The sequence below is a fragment of the Marmota monax genome, unplaced genomic scaffold, assembly GCF_021218885.2.
Source record: "Marmota monax isolate L192 unplaced genomic scaffold, Marmota_monax_Labrador192_F-V1.1 WCK01_AAM20220418_F8-fsc00347, whole genome shotgun sequence".
Taxonomy (NCBI): domain Eukaryota; kingdom Metazoa; phylum Chordata; class Mammalia; order Rodentia; family Sciuridae; genus Marmota; species Marmota monax.
This window is the reverse complement of record NW_026694678.1, coordinates 655,484-672,021: the sequence shown is the minus strand read 5'-3', so window position 1 is coordinate 672,021 and position 16,538 is coordinate 655,484. Positions and strand designations below refer to the sequence as shown.

Sequence of the window (16,538 nt, the reverse complement as noted above, 5' to 3'; positions counted from 1 at the left end):
ACATATATTTACTTACCAGTAAAAAAACTTCATAAATACTATGTGACAGCCCTGTTCCTAATGTGAGTTATATACAGCATGCATGAGATGAACCATAACTGATATTAGACTGATGTCTTCAGTGGCATTCAGTAAAGTGTCTGTCTGATGTTGTGATGTTTAAGCACTCAAATATTTGGTGTTCTTGGTTTGTTGTAATTTCATATTTTCACACAAGTTTGGTTCGTTTACCTTTTTTATTTTTGTGTCCTTTCTTTCTGTGTTCTCCCCTCCTCTCTGCTTCACGTTTCTTTTAGCAAAGATGAGGATTTCTACCTTCAACATACATTGTTGGTCTTGTCTTCTGTTTTTGTTAGGAGGGACAGCAGTGTGATAAAAGAGGAAATCAAAGCCTTTCTTGCCAATCGGAGGATTTCCCAAGCAGTTGTTGCACAGGTAACAGGTAAGAGCTGAAGACCCCTTTATTCTGAAATTATGTCTTGTCTCTGCCTTCTGTGCAGATGTTATTTGCATTTCTGCATTGCAGTGCAGATTTGTCAACTTAGGCATAATAATGTATGCCTATGATTTAAAACCATTGTCTCTGTTATCACAGAACTTCTCCAGTGATTCTTTTTTTTTCACATGTGCTAGTAAGTTTTATAGCATTTGTAATAAGCAAAAAATTTGATATGTTATGGCTAAAAATAGGTTTCTCTAGTTTTAATTGTAACAAAGCTTATGACACAAGCACATCCAAATGCTAGCTCCATTTAATTTATAAAAGCTTTGGAGTCCTCCAAATTGAGTTCCTTATTGTACCAGTTAAAGAGTGATTTGTGAGGGCAAAGAAGCTATGGGGATTTTGTAACCACTTTTCTGTGTGTGAAAGCTTTCCTCAAACCATTATTGAAAAGATGTGTTACCATTGTCTTCTCTTTGTTATTTATATCCCATCCCATTCTCCACCCTCACCCAAAACCCATCTTTAATATGTGGTATATATGTGTCATTCTCTATTCAGATTGCATTTTTTATAAAGTTCTTAAATTTGGTCTTAGCATGTCTTTGTTGGTATGTGGTCTTTTTCTTGCATTTCAGTGATTTATAAGAATCTAAAGTATTAACTGTGTCTAGTTATTGGAGGAACCAGAATCTCTTTCAGCTACATTTTGTAGTTTCAGTTTTGTATGTTTGGCATTAGTAAACTTAAAATTGATTTACCCTCTTTTTTTTTTTTTAACACTAGGAACCTATGTGTCTTTAGACTTTTCATTCTCTGTGCCACAATTTTCTTTATGAAATTCTGTGTTTCTATAATGAAAAACCTGGGTCTGATCTTCAATGGTATCTTTCAATTTTAAGATAGTCTTTCTATTCTGAGACATTGATATGTATTGAAACTAATTTACTTAGAAGGCTGTTACTGAGTATTAATTTGGTTAAAAACAAAATTTAAGATTAAGGATTTTTAACTTTCATTTCAAATATCAAATATCGAAGTTCAGCTAGATGTGGGAGTAATATATTATTATATAATAGTGATATATTTTTGTAAATGACACGTCTCTTTTCTTGGTGAGAGTTTTAAGACATGCCCTTCCATATAGAAGTTGTGGAGGGGGGCAGGTACTGGGGACTTAATCCAGTTTACTCTATCCCTGAGTTATACCCCTAGCCCTTTTTTATTGTTCTTTTAAGACAGGGTATCCCTAAGTTGTAGAGGCTGGCCTTGAACTAGGATTCTCTTGCCTGCCTCCCAATTTGCTGAGACTATAGACATGAGCTACTGCTCCTAGCCCATTTAGAAGTCTTAAACCCAAGGAGGGGTGTGAAATTAATTATTATCTTTAGGTGTTTATCAATGGGTTATTTAAAATTCTTAATCTTTATCTTCAAGCACTAAGTCATGGTGCTTACTACAGTACAGTATAAGGGCAAGTTACACAGGTTTTATTGAATCTCACTGATGTGACAGGCTATGAATAGATGGAATTTTGTCGTTTTGCACTTTTAATTCAGCCTTCATGACTGGAAGCGATAGTATATTCTAGTTTATAAGACTTAAAAAAAAGACAAAATTGTAGTACATCATTACAAAGTTGATATTGTTCAGGTAGAAATATTTCTGAATGTGTTATATACACTGAATCTTTAATCATCTTGGGCTTTTAAAATAGTGCCTTTGAAACCCATCCAACATTGATGCAAATCCTAATAAGATTCCTTTAGAAAGTGTTTCTCAGGCACATCTAAAAGCACTAGATATACCATAATTGGCTAAACATGGTACATCAAATATTGCCATTTTGGATAAGAAACTGAAAGATGTCTTCATATCTTGCTTCTCAAAATATAGTCCATGAAACAGCTGTGTTGAGATCACCTGGGAGCTTCTTAAGAAATGTAAAAATACAAAAGTACCACTTTAAACCTACTGAGAACAATTTTAACCACATCTCCAAGTGATTTAGGTTTGAGAAATAATATTCTAGGAGACTAGTAAATGTTCCTGACATTAACTTCAGTTGGTTGACATTGTTTAACATTACATCATTCAGTAGTATGCCAGCTCTTGTTTTTGAAAGCAAGAGTTGAAATATATATTTAGACAGTTATCATCTGTTATATAGCACACGGACCTTCCTTTTGCTCCCATAATTGTGGATCTCTGTTGTGTTAAAAAGTCTTCCCTCATTTCAGCATCACCCCAACTTGTTCTTCCTTTTCATTTCTACTCCAAAAACTTGGGTTGGGTTCATCCTTCCTCAGGCACATATCTTTAGTGATTCTCCACTAAGAGTCTAAAAAAAATTCCATGTAATACAACTCTAGCTTCCTTTCCTTCATCTTCTATTCAGCATACCCTCTAACCATATTCAGCAAAACTCCTGTAGTTTCCAGAGCTCTGCTCAGGTGTATGCTTTTACATTCTTCATTGTTACCTAGGAGGCCTTTTATCTCCTCATCACATCCTCATCAATCTCCATTTTTCAAGATTATCTCAGCTGTTATCTTTTGCTGTTATAATGTATTCTGAATTTCCCTGCCCTAAGTGTTAGTGCTCATTTTAGTTACCATTTTAGAGGAGTGGTCTTCAAAGGCAGTGACCTTTTCCTACACATGCCCAGAGGCTACCATTGAACAGGCATTCTGAACATTTCCTGTTTACCTAGCTACCTCTTAGAGCTACTTTGTGATATAAAGGGATTGTTGATGATGTTAACACAAACTAAATGTGAAAAATAGTCCATTGTGACCTTTACAAGAATAATTATTTATTTGGTTAACATATGCCACATAAGTTTTTGCCCATAAGAAAATTACTTTTTTTTTTTAATCTACAGAGGATCTATGAGGAACATTGGTAACCAGACTGGCATATTTTTTTCTTTTGGCCAATTTACTTTAATTCTTTTGTTTCTACTATATTATTTATTATGTTACATTTTTACCCAGCCTGTCAAGCCATCAAGCTAACAAACGAGGACAGAGCTGCTAACTGAAGAGTATAGAAAGTTAGTAAGAGTCTGAATAAAGGCTGACCCTCATAATTGACATACCTAGAATAGAGAGAGCCTGGGAAATGAATCCTCAGCATCCATTGCTTACTCCCTAGAACACCTGAATGGTGTGTTCTGTCTTTAAACAAATTAGTCAAGTTTATCTGAAAAGAACATCTACACAATGAAATCTATCCCCAAAATAAAGTTTAGAATGTGATGTTCTGGAATTTTGTCCTGTAACAGATTCTCTTAAATTAAGTCATTTAAGTTCAACTCTAATATGTGAAATCAACCTTGAGATAAAAATGAGAACGAATGGTGCATAACAACAACAACAACCAAAAAAAAAAAAATGCTAAAAAGTGTAGCGAGGTACAAAATTATAACACATGTGTTGTTCCAGAAACAAGTACAGAAATTTCTTATTATAGATTTGGCAGGTTTGTATAATAAGATAAACAAGAAGTTCATGGGTGGGGTCTGTATAAATAATATCCTACTGATAGGAAAAATGACAGTATAAACAGGATATAATAACAGTGCCTGCTGAATTCCCAGCATGTTATTTGTAGCTTCCTTCACAGTCACAGCTGCTCCCACTGAGGGTGGACTTCTACCTCTGTAAGAGGTCGGCCAAGATTCTAAATTCTCACTAACAATGGGGGTGGGGGAATGAGCATGACCTTCACTTTAATAATAAACACATGTGTTCTATATTCACTTTCAAGGTATAATGTTTTCTTAGGCTGTTTAAGAATTCTGAAAACATAATATTTTAAAAAATGACCTGGGAAAAATCAGGCACACAGAATAAATGAGTGAATGGACAGAGCTTGATGAGTACTTATCACCAAAGAAATGTACTAATTGGATTCATGTCCTTCGGAAAAAAATAAGTACGTGGAAGAAGGGAAAAAAACACTCAATAACTCTGAATTTTAAGAAATTTATCACATTTTTTTAAAAATCATAATAATATTATGGAAAAGCCACAAAATACCAAGGTTTTAGTTTTTCTGCCATTAAATTGCCTTGTGACTGGGAGCCTCATTCTCCATACTTAAAAGATGAGGGGTGTTTTAGTCAGCTTTTTCACTGCTATGACTAAAAGATCTGACCAGAACAATTTTAAGAGGAAATTTATTTGGAGATTTAGGATTTCAAGAGGTCTCAGTCCATAGAAAGCTGGCTCTATTCCTCAGGGCACGAGATCGGCCAGAACACATGATAGAAGAGTACATCATGATAGAAGAGTGTGACAGAGGGAAAGAGTTCACATGATGATCAGAAAGCAGAGAGAGACTTCACTCACCAGATAAAAATATATACTCCAAGCCACACTCCCAGTGCCCCACCTCCTCCATTACCATTCAGTTAATCCCATCAGGGATTTGTTCACTGATTGGGTTAAGGTTCTCACAACCAATCATTCTTCTGAACTTTCTTGTATTGTCTCACACATGAGTTTTGGGGGAACACCTCAATCCAAACCATAATATTTCACCTCAACCCCCAAAGCTCACATGCATCTGACAATGCAAAATACATTTAGTTAATTCCCAAGAGTCCCCTAAGTCTCAACAGTTCCAAGATTGCTCAAAGTTCAAGTCCAAAGTCTTCTCTGAGGCTCAAGAGAATCTTGCATAGTGAGCTCCTGTAAAATTAAAAGCAATTTACAAATATCTAATATATAAAGGTACTTAGTAGATATTTCCATTTGTAAAAATAGCAATAGAGAAAGAAGGGATAGGACCAAAGCAAGACCAAAATCCAGCTGGGCAAACAGGTCTTATAGTTCTTTGTTTGGAATCTGGATCATTTGTCATGATGTCATCTCCAAAGGACTTGTGTAGCTCTGCCCCTGTGGCCTTGTTGGTTGCTTCCCAAGTGGCCTTTCTGTTGACTTGTCTCTGTTCAATTCCTGTAGCTTTCCTAGGACCATGTCTCATGTTATTGGCATTCCTTAATCTTGGTGTCTGCACTGTAGCTTCAGCTTCCTCCTCCAATCTCCACAGCTTGTCTTCTTGGGAGTGCCAGCAGGGACTCTGACTCTGCTACACCTTGCCTGGCTTCCAGGGTCTTCCTTTGAAATCTGGGTGAAAGCCTCTATGACCCCCTAACTCCAGCATCCTGCATCCTGCAGAACCAGCACCACGTGGTTAATGCCAAGGTCTGCTGCCATGTTGAACAGTAGCCTAGCCTTCAAGGACCCTGGCTAAAGCAGCCTCTGAGTATCTTGTCTGGGTGGCTGAGCACATTGAAAATACTTCCTAGGCCCCCCTTGTGCAAGAAGGATTCCTTGCTGGTCTGTTCTAAAGAGAATTTTCACCTTTACTCCCTTGAGCTTGAGATGTGTGTCATCTTACCAGCTCCTAAGATGCCCTCAAGCCATCTTTCCTTCTTTCTTTTCTTTTTTTTTTTTTTTTTGTTGTTGTTGTTGATGGACCTTTATTTTATTAATTTATTTATATGCAGTGCTGAGACCCAGTGCCTCACACTCTAAGCAAGCTGCTACCACTGAGCCACAACTCCAGCCCCTCAAGGTATCTTTCATACATCTCTGGGCAAAGTCTTTAGCATTTCTTTAGTTGCTGTAATGTCTTTAACAATTGCAACTCCCTTAGCAGCCAGTTTTACTTTTGATTTTCAAGTCCAAGTTTTTCAAATCTTTCTGCTTTGCTTTCTGCTCCTGAATATATAAACTTGTCTGAAAAGCCTCCAACAATACCTGTATCACTTCTTGGATGCTATGCTGCTTAGACATTTCTTCTGCCAGATTAAGAAGTCCATTGCTTTTAAAATCAGCCTCACAGAAAGTCTCTGGACACAGGCAAAATGCAGATAACTTCTCAGCCAGAAGTTAACAAGAATGGCCTCTACTCCAAATTCCAAAAAATAAGTCCTCATTTTCTGAACCCTCTCTTCACTAACCATGGTCCTGTTGGCATTCTGTTCTTCTGAGCTCCCACCAAAATTGGCCATTAATCTCTGCTTACAAGCATCTCCAGCTACAAATCTCAAAATTCTGCCAGCGAATTTCAAAAAGTTCCAAATACTTATGAGCCACATGGTCAGGTTAGTCACGGCAAGGACCCCACTTCTCGATATCAATTTCTATATTAGCTTTTTTGCTGCTGTAACTAAAACATCCAATCAGGACAGTTGTAAAGGAGGCGAAGTTTATTAAGGGCTCCCAGTTTCAATGGTCTTAGTACATAGAAGGCCAGCTCCATTCCATGGGGCTAGAAGTGAGGCTGAGCATCATATCATGGCAGAAGAGTGTGGCAGAGGAAATTGGCTCACATGATGATCAGAAAACAGACAGCAAGAGACTACACTCACCAGATAAAAAGATATGTCCCAAAGCCACACTCCCAATGCCCCACCTCCCCCAGTATTACCACTCAGTTAATCCCATCAGGAATTAGTTCACTGATTAGGATAAGGCTTTCACAGCCCTATCATTTCCTCTCTGAACTTTCTTGCATTGCCTCACAGATGAGTTTTTTAGGGAAACCTCACATCCAAACCATAACAAAGGGCATTGACCAGATATTTTCTGTGTTAGTCCAGTAGAGCTGGTAGTTATAATAAAATAACAAAACTGGGTAGCATATTAGGAATACAAATTTATTTCTCATAGTCCCAGGAGCCGGGAAGTCCAAGATCATGGCATATCATTGTCAAGGCAAGTAAGGATTTCAGTTTGAGCATTCAGACTATAGCAGTTTCTAGGTATCTTTCCTAGTTGTTAAATTTTATTGTTTTTACAATAGAAGTACATTTAATAGGTAGATATCTTACCTGTATCTAGTTCCGCAAATGTAAGAATTTGTGTTTTCAAGTTCTGAACTGTTTTTAGAAGTGTCCTAAGTATATTCAAATCACTTTGCTTTTTTATTTATCTTTAAATTGAAGGATGAAAATATTACACATGTAATATATTAACTTCTTTACAGAGGTATAAAAATTAATATGTTGATCCTTTCTCTAACCAGAGAACTCAGACCAGATAATAATAACCAACTAACGTGTTACTTTACTTCTTTAAAAAATATTTTTTTCTCTAAAGTAGATTAAGGTTCATAGCAAAATGAACATAAAGTACAGAGGTTCTCTATATACTCCCTGCCCACCTCCCATACAAACCTTCCCTACTGTCACCATCCAGAGTGGTGCATTTGTTACAGTCAGTGAACCTATACTGACATGTTGTTGTCAACTGAAGTGCATAGTTTATATCTGATTCCTTTTGGAGCATTGCACATTACGTAGAGTTTGGATAAAATGTCTGATTACATGTATCTGTCCTATAGAATCACACAGAATAGTTTCACTGCCCTAAAATTTTTCTGTGCTCTGCCTATTTATACCTCCTTCTCCCTCAGCTCCTGACAACCATTGTTAATAATTCTTTAGAATGTCATATAGTTGGAGTCATGGTATACAGCTTCAGATTGACTTCTTTCACGTAATATCTTGAAGCTTCCCTGTGCCTTTTCATATCCTTTCACTGCTGAATATTTCCTTATCTAGGTATGCCACAATTTATTCATCTACTGGAGGACATAATGTTGCTCTCAACTTTTGGCAATTATGAATAAAGTTGCTATTAAAAAGTAGGATTTTTTTCCAAATTAGAAATAGAACGTGAACAACAGACTATGGAATTTCTATAATAATAATCACATATAATTCATCTTGCTCATTTAAAAAGATCTTTATCAGTTCTTACCTTGTGGATTTTATCAGTTTTTAAGTAGATCTCCAGGACTGGGGATATAGCTCAGTTGGTAGAGTGCTTGCCTCACATGTACAAGGCCCTGTATTCAATCCCCAGCACCACACACACACACACACACAAAATTAAGTAGATCTCTGGCTTGAAGGCTATCTATCTATTATCTATTTACAAAATTGCCATGTTTCTACATGTGAGATGTATCTGTCTCCAAATTGAATGCTTTCATTTATGTTAGAAGAAACCTTTTCACATTTTCTTTGGATGGACTTTATTTGTCAACGTTATACCTGTTTTTACAGAATGTATGTTGGAATTTTCTCATATTATACCCTCTGTAGAATAAGAACAGATGCTGTTCTGTGGTTTAAAAGTTTTTACTTTTAATCACACATGGTGGCGCATGCCTATAATCCCCAGAGATTTGGGTGGCTGAAACAGAAGAAATTATCCTGTTAACTCTTACTGTTTAACTTAGAGATAGATTTTAAATTGAAGGATTTATATCAGTGGCTACACATAATTTCCTTTTTTTCCCCCCTTTTGCTGTATTAGGGATTAACCCAGGGGTGCTCTACCATTAAACTATATCCCCAGCTTGTCTGTCCATTCTTCCTCTTCTCTCTCTTTTTTTCTCCTCTTTTCTCTCCTCTTCCTCCCTCCTTCCCTGCCACCCAGGGTCTTGCTGGTGACTTCCAAGCCTGGCCTCAAAGTTGGGATCTGTCCTGGGATTACAGGCATGTACCACTCTGCTGAGATAACAATTTGTTCTATCAGATCATTATCAATACTATATTATATAACGAATAGTTAACTAAATCTAGTTAGGTAAGGAACTGAAGCTTGAATTAACCAAACTGCGCTAGGGTTCTTCATACCTGAGAGGCCTATAAAGTTTTAAAGTTGCTCAATTTGGTGGGAGGGAGCTTATATAAAAGCATTTAATATTATAAAAATACCCTCAAGTTAAATTTTACTATTTTGCTTGGTCCTTAGAAACCCTCCATTGCAAAGTAGTTTTTGTAGGACATTTTATTCCAGTTTGTCTTATTTTTCCAGAAGATGAAGAATGTCCCTGAAACATTTGAGGGCTGAGGGCTATGTGTTAAAATAATTAATAGACCTAATAATATTAAATATGAAGAATATTTCTTAAACCATTGTTTGGCCACATTTTTTCAGTCTGACTTAGCTTCATCATTATGCTGGGTTCCTAGCAGAATAGTGTGTAGCCTTGGAAGTGAGTTATAGATAGCCAGTGACTCTGTTTTGTTCTTGTGTGCACCCTCTAAGCTAAGCTTTTTTTTAAGAGGGGTTTTATTTTTGGCTGTAATTTATTTAACACTTAACTAAGTGCTAGATGCTGTGCTAACTGGTTTGTATATTTGAGAAGCAGGTGTTAACTTCCCAGTTACAGATGAGAAAACCAAGACTAAAGGAGATTTGACTCATTTTCCCATCTTCTGCACCTGGTTGTTACTTGTTTTGTTGCAAAACCAGTTTTTCTTAACATAGAAATTCAGTATAGAAAGGAAGTACAGTATGGTGGCAGGAGCATGACTTTGACAGTGGACTGTCTGGATTTAAAGTCTGATTTCAGAATTTAATTACTAGTTTTTTAACTTTGGATAAGTTATTAAATAAATGTCTAAAAAATTTTTTTACCCTGGACAGATTCCATTGAAGTCACCATTGTGCTGTACTGGAGAAAAGATAGCCTTTTTAACAAATGGCGCTGGGATAACTGTAGAAGAAAGAAACAACCCCTTTATCTCTTACCTTTATCTCTGACCTTTTTCTCTTACCCTGTACAAAAATCAATTTAAAATGAGTCAAAGATCTTAGAATTAGACCAGAAACTATGCAACTTTTAGAAGAAAACATAGAGTCAACACTCCAGCTTTTAGACAAAGGCAACAACTTTCTCAGTAGGACTCCATAGAGCTCAGGAAATAATGCTAAGAATAAATAAATGGGACAGTATCGAATTAAAAAGCTTCTGCACAGCAAAGGAAACAGGAATGTGAAGCGAGAACCCATAGGAGAAAATTTTCACTAGCTACTCTTCCAGTAGTGGATTAATATCTAGAATATATAAAGAGCTAAAAAGAAAAACTTTACACCAATTAACCCTATTAATAAATGGGCAAATGAATTAAATAGAAAATTATGAAGAAATACAAGTGGCCAACAAATACATGAAAAAAATGCTCAACATTATTAGCAATCACGAAAATGCAAATCAAAACTAAACTCAGATTTCATCTGACACTAGTCGGAATGGCAGTCATCAAGAATTCAAGTAATACTTGAGAGGATGTGGAGAAAAGGAACACTTTAACACTTTGGTGGGACTGAAAATTAGTCCAACTATTATGGAAATCAGTATGGAGGCTCCTCAAAAGACCATAAGAATTAGAGTCATTTTAATAGAGTGACACATGATACCCATGTTTATAACAACACTATTCACAATAGTCAAACTATAGAGGCAGTCTAGGTACCCATCTATGGATGAATGGATAAAGAAAACATGGTAGGGCTTTCTGTCCTATAATAAAATAAAGGCTTTCTGTCCATCTAAAACCACAACAAAATTTTTTTTTTTAATTTTTATTTTTTAAAGAGAGAGAATTTTTTTAATATTTGTTTTTTAGTTCTCGGAGGACACAACATCTTTGTTTGTATGTGGTGCTGAGGATCAAACCTGGGCCGCACGCTCGCCAGGCAAGTACACTACCGCTTGAGCCACATCCCCAGCCCACAACAAAATTTTTTTAAAAAAGAAAGAAAGAAAATGTGTATGCACACACACACATATATATACACTTTTATTCAGCCGTAAAGAAAAATGGTATTATGGCATTTACAGGGAAATGGGTGGAATTAGAGACCATCATATTAAGTGAAATAAGTCAAAGTCTGAAGGTTAAGGGGTATGTATGTTTTTCTCTCATATGTAGAAGCCAGAGAGAAAAAAGGAAAATAAAGGTGGGAGTGAATCTCATGGATATCAAAGGGAGATCAATAGAGGAAAGGATCCAAGGAGTAAGCGTCAGGGAAGGAAGGAGGACATGCTGGTCAGGGATATTGGCCAAATTATATTGTTATATTGTGTGCATGTGAGAATATGTAACAACAAATCCCATCAGTGTATACAACTAATAAAAAGTGGGGGGGTATTGCCAAGCAAGGTGGTGTAAGCCTGTAATCCTAGCAGCTTGGTAAGCTGAGGTAGGAAGATCACAAATTCAAAGCCAGCCTCAGCAACTTAGCCAGGCCCTAAGCAACTGAGTGAGACCCTGTCTCTAAATAAAATACAAAAAGGGCTGGGGATGTGGCTCAATGCTTGAGTGCCCAGAGTTCAATCCTTGGTACTAAAAATACAGAAAAGAAAAGTGGGGCTGGGGGTGGAATAAAATTCTTTAAGGATTGGGAAAAACAGTTTGAGCAAATTTTCCCTACCAGATAGTAAAATACACTGTTTGGTTAAAGTAATACAGAGTCATGTTGTCACATAGGTGAATGTATCAGTTATACAGAACAGAGCTCAATAATAGATCCTTGAAAGGAAATTCAACTTAAATAAAGAAAGCATTTTAAATCTGTAAGGAAATAATGTTTTCTCACGTATTATTTGTTTGAAAATGAACAAATAAAATAGATTGTAACATCAAACCAGAAGAAGAAATTAGTTTCTGCATACATGCTGAAAATCCTACACTATATTAGAAGAAATTATTGACTATTTTTATTTGAGGTAGGAAAGCCTCCCTGCCAAAAGATAAAATTGGATGGATTTAATTGTATAAAAATTTTAAGTATATATCTAAAAGAGCACTCTAGACAAGATTCACACTGAAAGTTATTTGCATCATATAGAGCAAATATCTATGATATATCAAAAGAACTCTTACAAGTTTTTATGAAGCAGCAAATAACCAAAACATTTTCAAAGATTAAATGTATGAAGAAAGCCAGGTACAGTGACGTACCCTTCCTTGTAATCCCAGTGATTCTGGAGGCTGAAGCAGAAGAGATTGCAAATCTAAGGCCAGCCTCACCAACTTAGTGAACCTCTAAGAAACTTAGTGGGATCCTGTCTCAAAATATAAAATTAAAAAAAATGGCTAAGAATATACTTCAGTGGCAAAACTCCCCTGGGTTCAATTCTTAGTACCTAAAAGAAAAAAAGAGGGAAAAATTGAAGCCTCAGAAAAATAAAACAATTTCATTGTAAGATAATGGGGTGTTTTTTTTGTTTGTGTGTTTGTTTGCTCATCAGATATCAAACTTTAGAAGATTGAGGAACATTGCTAACCCTCTTCTGACCTCTAACTCCCCTCAAATAGTAAAGATAATTTAAAAAAAGAAAACCTCTATCTTTAAGGAAGCAGTAGCCATTGAAATAGACAAAACCAATTAAGAATTCTGGACCAAGCCAGTTGCAATTTCACTTGCCTTTAATCTCCCCTGGTAGGGAGGCTGAAGCAGGAGGATCACAAGTTCAAGGCCAGTCTCTGTCTCAACAACATAGAAAGACCCTCAGTGGCTTAGTAAGACCTTGTCTCAAAATAAAAAAGACTGGGAATGGAGCTCAGTAGTGAAGCCCCCCAAGTTCAATTTCTAGTACAAAAAAGAATTCTGGATCAAAACAAAGGAAAATGATGAGCACTAACACCTGCTTATACCTAGAGAAGGAAATAAGTTTCCTAAAAAGTATCTTGTTTGTGAAAGTGCTTCACATGTGTAAGGCAAGTGCTCTGAGTCACAACCCCAACCCAATCCACCATCTTTTGTTTAAAAGTTAACTGTCCAAGAGAGTAGACGAACAGAAATGGAACATTTTTGTATAGATACAGTTTAATATAGAAATCTCACACTCCTCCTTAGTCATGACTCAATCCTCCAACCCGCAATCCCCGGCAAGTACTACTTGACCTCCTGTCTGTGTAAATTTACCTATAGACAAATTGGTGGATATTCATATGCTACATGGAACTTTTGTGTCTGGCTTCCTTTCACTTAGCATAATGTTTTCCAGGTTCATCCCTATTGTAACCTATATCACCTAGTAATATTCTATTATATAGATATGCCACATTTTATTTATCTACTGTGAAGAATGCTATGAAATTTTGTGAGTAAGTTTTCTGGGAAATATATCCAGAAATGTAATCACTGGGCCATATGGCAATTCTGTATTTCATGTTTTAAGGAATTGCCAGAACTTTCATTCTATTAACCACTTACCAGTGTATAAGGGTTCCAGTTTCTTCACATCTTCACCAACACTTTATTATAGTTATCCCAGTGCTTGTGAAAATGTTATCACCTTGTAATTTTGATTTGCATTTCCTTAGGGAAATGACCATGTGGAGCATCTTTTCCTGTGCTTATTATTCAGTTCCTATATCATCTTTGGAGAAATGTCTAGTCAGATTCTTTATTTTTTATTGGGTTGTTTATTTTTTACCTTGAATTGTAAGAGTTATTAAATATTGTAGACACAAGTTCATTATTAGGTACAGGCTTTGCAAATATTTTCTCCCAATTTGTGGGTTATCTTTTTATATTCTTAATCTTGTTCTTTGAAGAACATAAAATTTTATTTTGATAAAGTTCATATTTTTTGTTGCTTTTGATTTTGGTGTCACATCCAAGAAATTATTGCATAATCATAGATTGTGGTAGTTGAAGTAAAGCTTGGGATCTTCCAAGATCTTTCCTGATCATTCCCGTAGTAGTAGGCATGTGCACAGCTCTATTCATGTGTGTGGCCTTCTAGATGCCTAGGAATGTGTCACAGCTTTTTGAAGACTATCATGGATACCAGCTCATTCCTCAGCTTTTCCTTTAAGATATTTTTATCTCATTATCTCAGTTGTTATCTCAGGCCAATGCAGTGTTAAACAATTGTCACAGATTGTTTTCAACAAAACACTTTCCATCTTCCATGAGAAAAAGGCTATTCACACCAAGTGACATCTGAGTCAGGGCAGTTAAAGTCAAGCTGTGCAAATGGGGATTTCCAGAGAATTGCCAGACAGGTCAAATAATGACAGTCCTTTGAATGGTGTTTTGGGGAACTCCAGAGCTTTTCTCTCCTCTGTGGCTATTAGGCCACACCTGGTTTTCATAGTGATTTCAGGAATGTTGATTTTCAAGTCTATTGTGGCATTGGTGTGATGAACGTGGGTGGAGATCAAGTTAAAAATATAACATACTTGTTCTTAACAAAATTACATATTTTCCTTGATAATATCCTTTGATTGTTACAAGCCTTTGATTTCCAAAGTTCTGAAACAGTTGATTCTGACAATTTTTGCCCGTTTTTCTGTGGAAAGACATCTTTTGCTCTCTTTGCTTTTATGGGAGTAGCTTTTCAGAGGTCTTTACTATTCTCACTTATCTCTCCATTTCTAACAAATTTTGAAGGAAGGTTGACCCTCTCCCCATTTTTCCCCTGTAGAATTGTCCTGAAAGATTAAAAATGGGATATAGAAATTTCAAGCATAAAAGGACTGAAGAGTCCAGCACCAGTAAGCTTGTATTTTTATTGTGGCTAGGAGTGTAGCTCAGTGGTAGAGCATTTGCCTAGCATGCACAAGGTCGTTGGTTTGATCCCCAGCACCTTAAAAACAAATGAACAACAACAACAACAAAAACCCACACTACTCAATGATAAAATTTTGTGCCCTGAGAGTTAAATTAAAAATATGGAATTTAGGTATTTACTGAAAAAGGTGACAGGTGGTATCTTTTAGTGGGCATAGAAGTAATCTGTATATTGATTTGAGAAGTGATCATCTACACATACATGTGCCAAAACTCAGACCTATACACCAGAGTTTACTGGTTATAAAGTATGTCTTAATTTTTAAAACAAAGTACAGGATTTAGAAAAGAAAATACATAGGCTGGGAAACTCTATGATAAATCTTGAATCTATTTAAACCTAGAACTGTGAATGAACAACTATGGTAACTATGACTCCAGAACAAAAATGTAAATGTTGACTATGTAAAAATGTCTTTTATGTCTTATGAGTTGGGTGTAAAGGCTATGATAGAGATGAGGGAAGTAAGGTGTCTTCATTATCTATTGCTACATAAAAATTTATCTCAGAAGTTAGCATCTTAAATTTTTTTATTTTCTCACTCAGTTCTCAGAAATCCAGAAGCAGAGGAGGTTGTTTGGGTTTTTTGGTGTCTGAAGAGGTTGCAGGTATCTGGAGGTTTAAATGAGGTTAGACGATGTTCTTCCAAGAAGGCTTACTTGTGCTAGGTGCAATGGCATATGTCTGTATTCCCAGAGGTTTGAGAAGCTAAGACAGGAGATCACAATTCAAGACCAGCCTGGGCAATGTAGGGAAACCCTATCTCAAAATAAAAAAGGCTGGGGATGTAGCTCAGGGATAAAGTGCTCCTGGGTTCAATCTGTAGTACTGCAAAACTTTGAAAAAAGAAAAGAAAGAAAGCTAACTTGCATGGCTATTAAGAGTTCTTTGCCACATGCATCTCTCCATGGGCTTCTTGAGTGTTCTGAGTATTCTCACAAAATGGCAGCCAGCTTCCCCACCACCATCTAAGAGAAAGCACAAGGTTGAGGCTGTAATGTCTCTCATGTCCTAGCCTCAGAAGGCACAGACCTTTATTTCTGCTAAATCTATTGTTCATACAGACCATTCCTGCTGCAGTGTTTGAGGGGATTACTCAGAAGTAGGAAGACTGGAGGCCGATTAGGAATATCTTGGAGGGCGGTTACTGCTGTCTGCCCATCTCCTCAGTTTTTATAGCCAGGAACCACTGGATACTATCCAGAAGTTTAAAAAAATAATGTGTTCCAATCACGTTAATTTTTTTTTAACTAATTTTGCCCTTGCTTTAGTGGAACTTCCTTTCTCATATAGAAACTGTTGCTGAAGTCCAGTATGTCTTTTATTTTCACTTTAATTTAAAATGTTTCTTTCATTACTATCAAAGTAAGTTTTATGTTTTTACATTTTAAAATCTGTAGTATGATCTCATTTCAGTAGTTTTTTCTGCCTTTCCTGTGTCTATATAGTGATATTAGAACGAGTATACTTATTTATGAGTGGTCAGAATTCAGGTGTGAATTTTTTTATATACCTTTATTTTATTTATTTATTTTTCATGTAGTGCTGAGGATCAAACCCAGTGCCTCACACATGCTAGGCAAGCACTGTACCACTGAGCTACAACCCCAGCCCAGGTGTGAATTTTGTTATTAGCTTTTTCTTAAATTTACCTCTTTACTCTGAATTGTTAAGAATTGTTTTTAAATATTTA

At 36.2% G+C, this 16,538-nt stretch overlaps 1 protein-coding gene across 11 annotated transcripts in view; it reads left to right on the top strand.

Moving 5' to 3' along the window:
* The window catches only part of Hmbox1 (homeobox containing 1), a 162,518-nt gene that overhangs the window by 85,392 nt on the left and 60,588 nt on the right, over positions 1-16,538 (top strand). For all 11 annotated transcript variants that reach the window (XM_046423336.2, XM_046423335.2, XM_058572351.1 and 8 more), the window contains one exon: positions 357-442. In XM_046423336.2, coding sequence (XP_046279292.1) covers positions 357-442 — 86 coding nt within the window. The remainder of the gene's footprint in view (positions 1-356; positions 443-16,538) is intronic.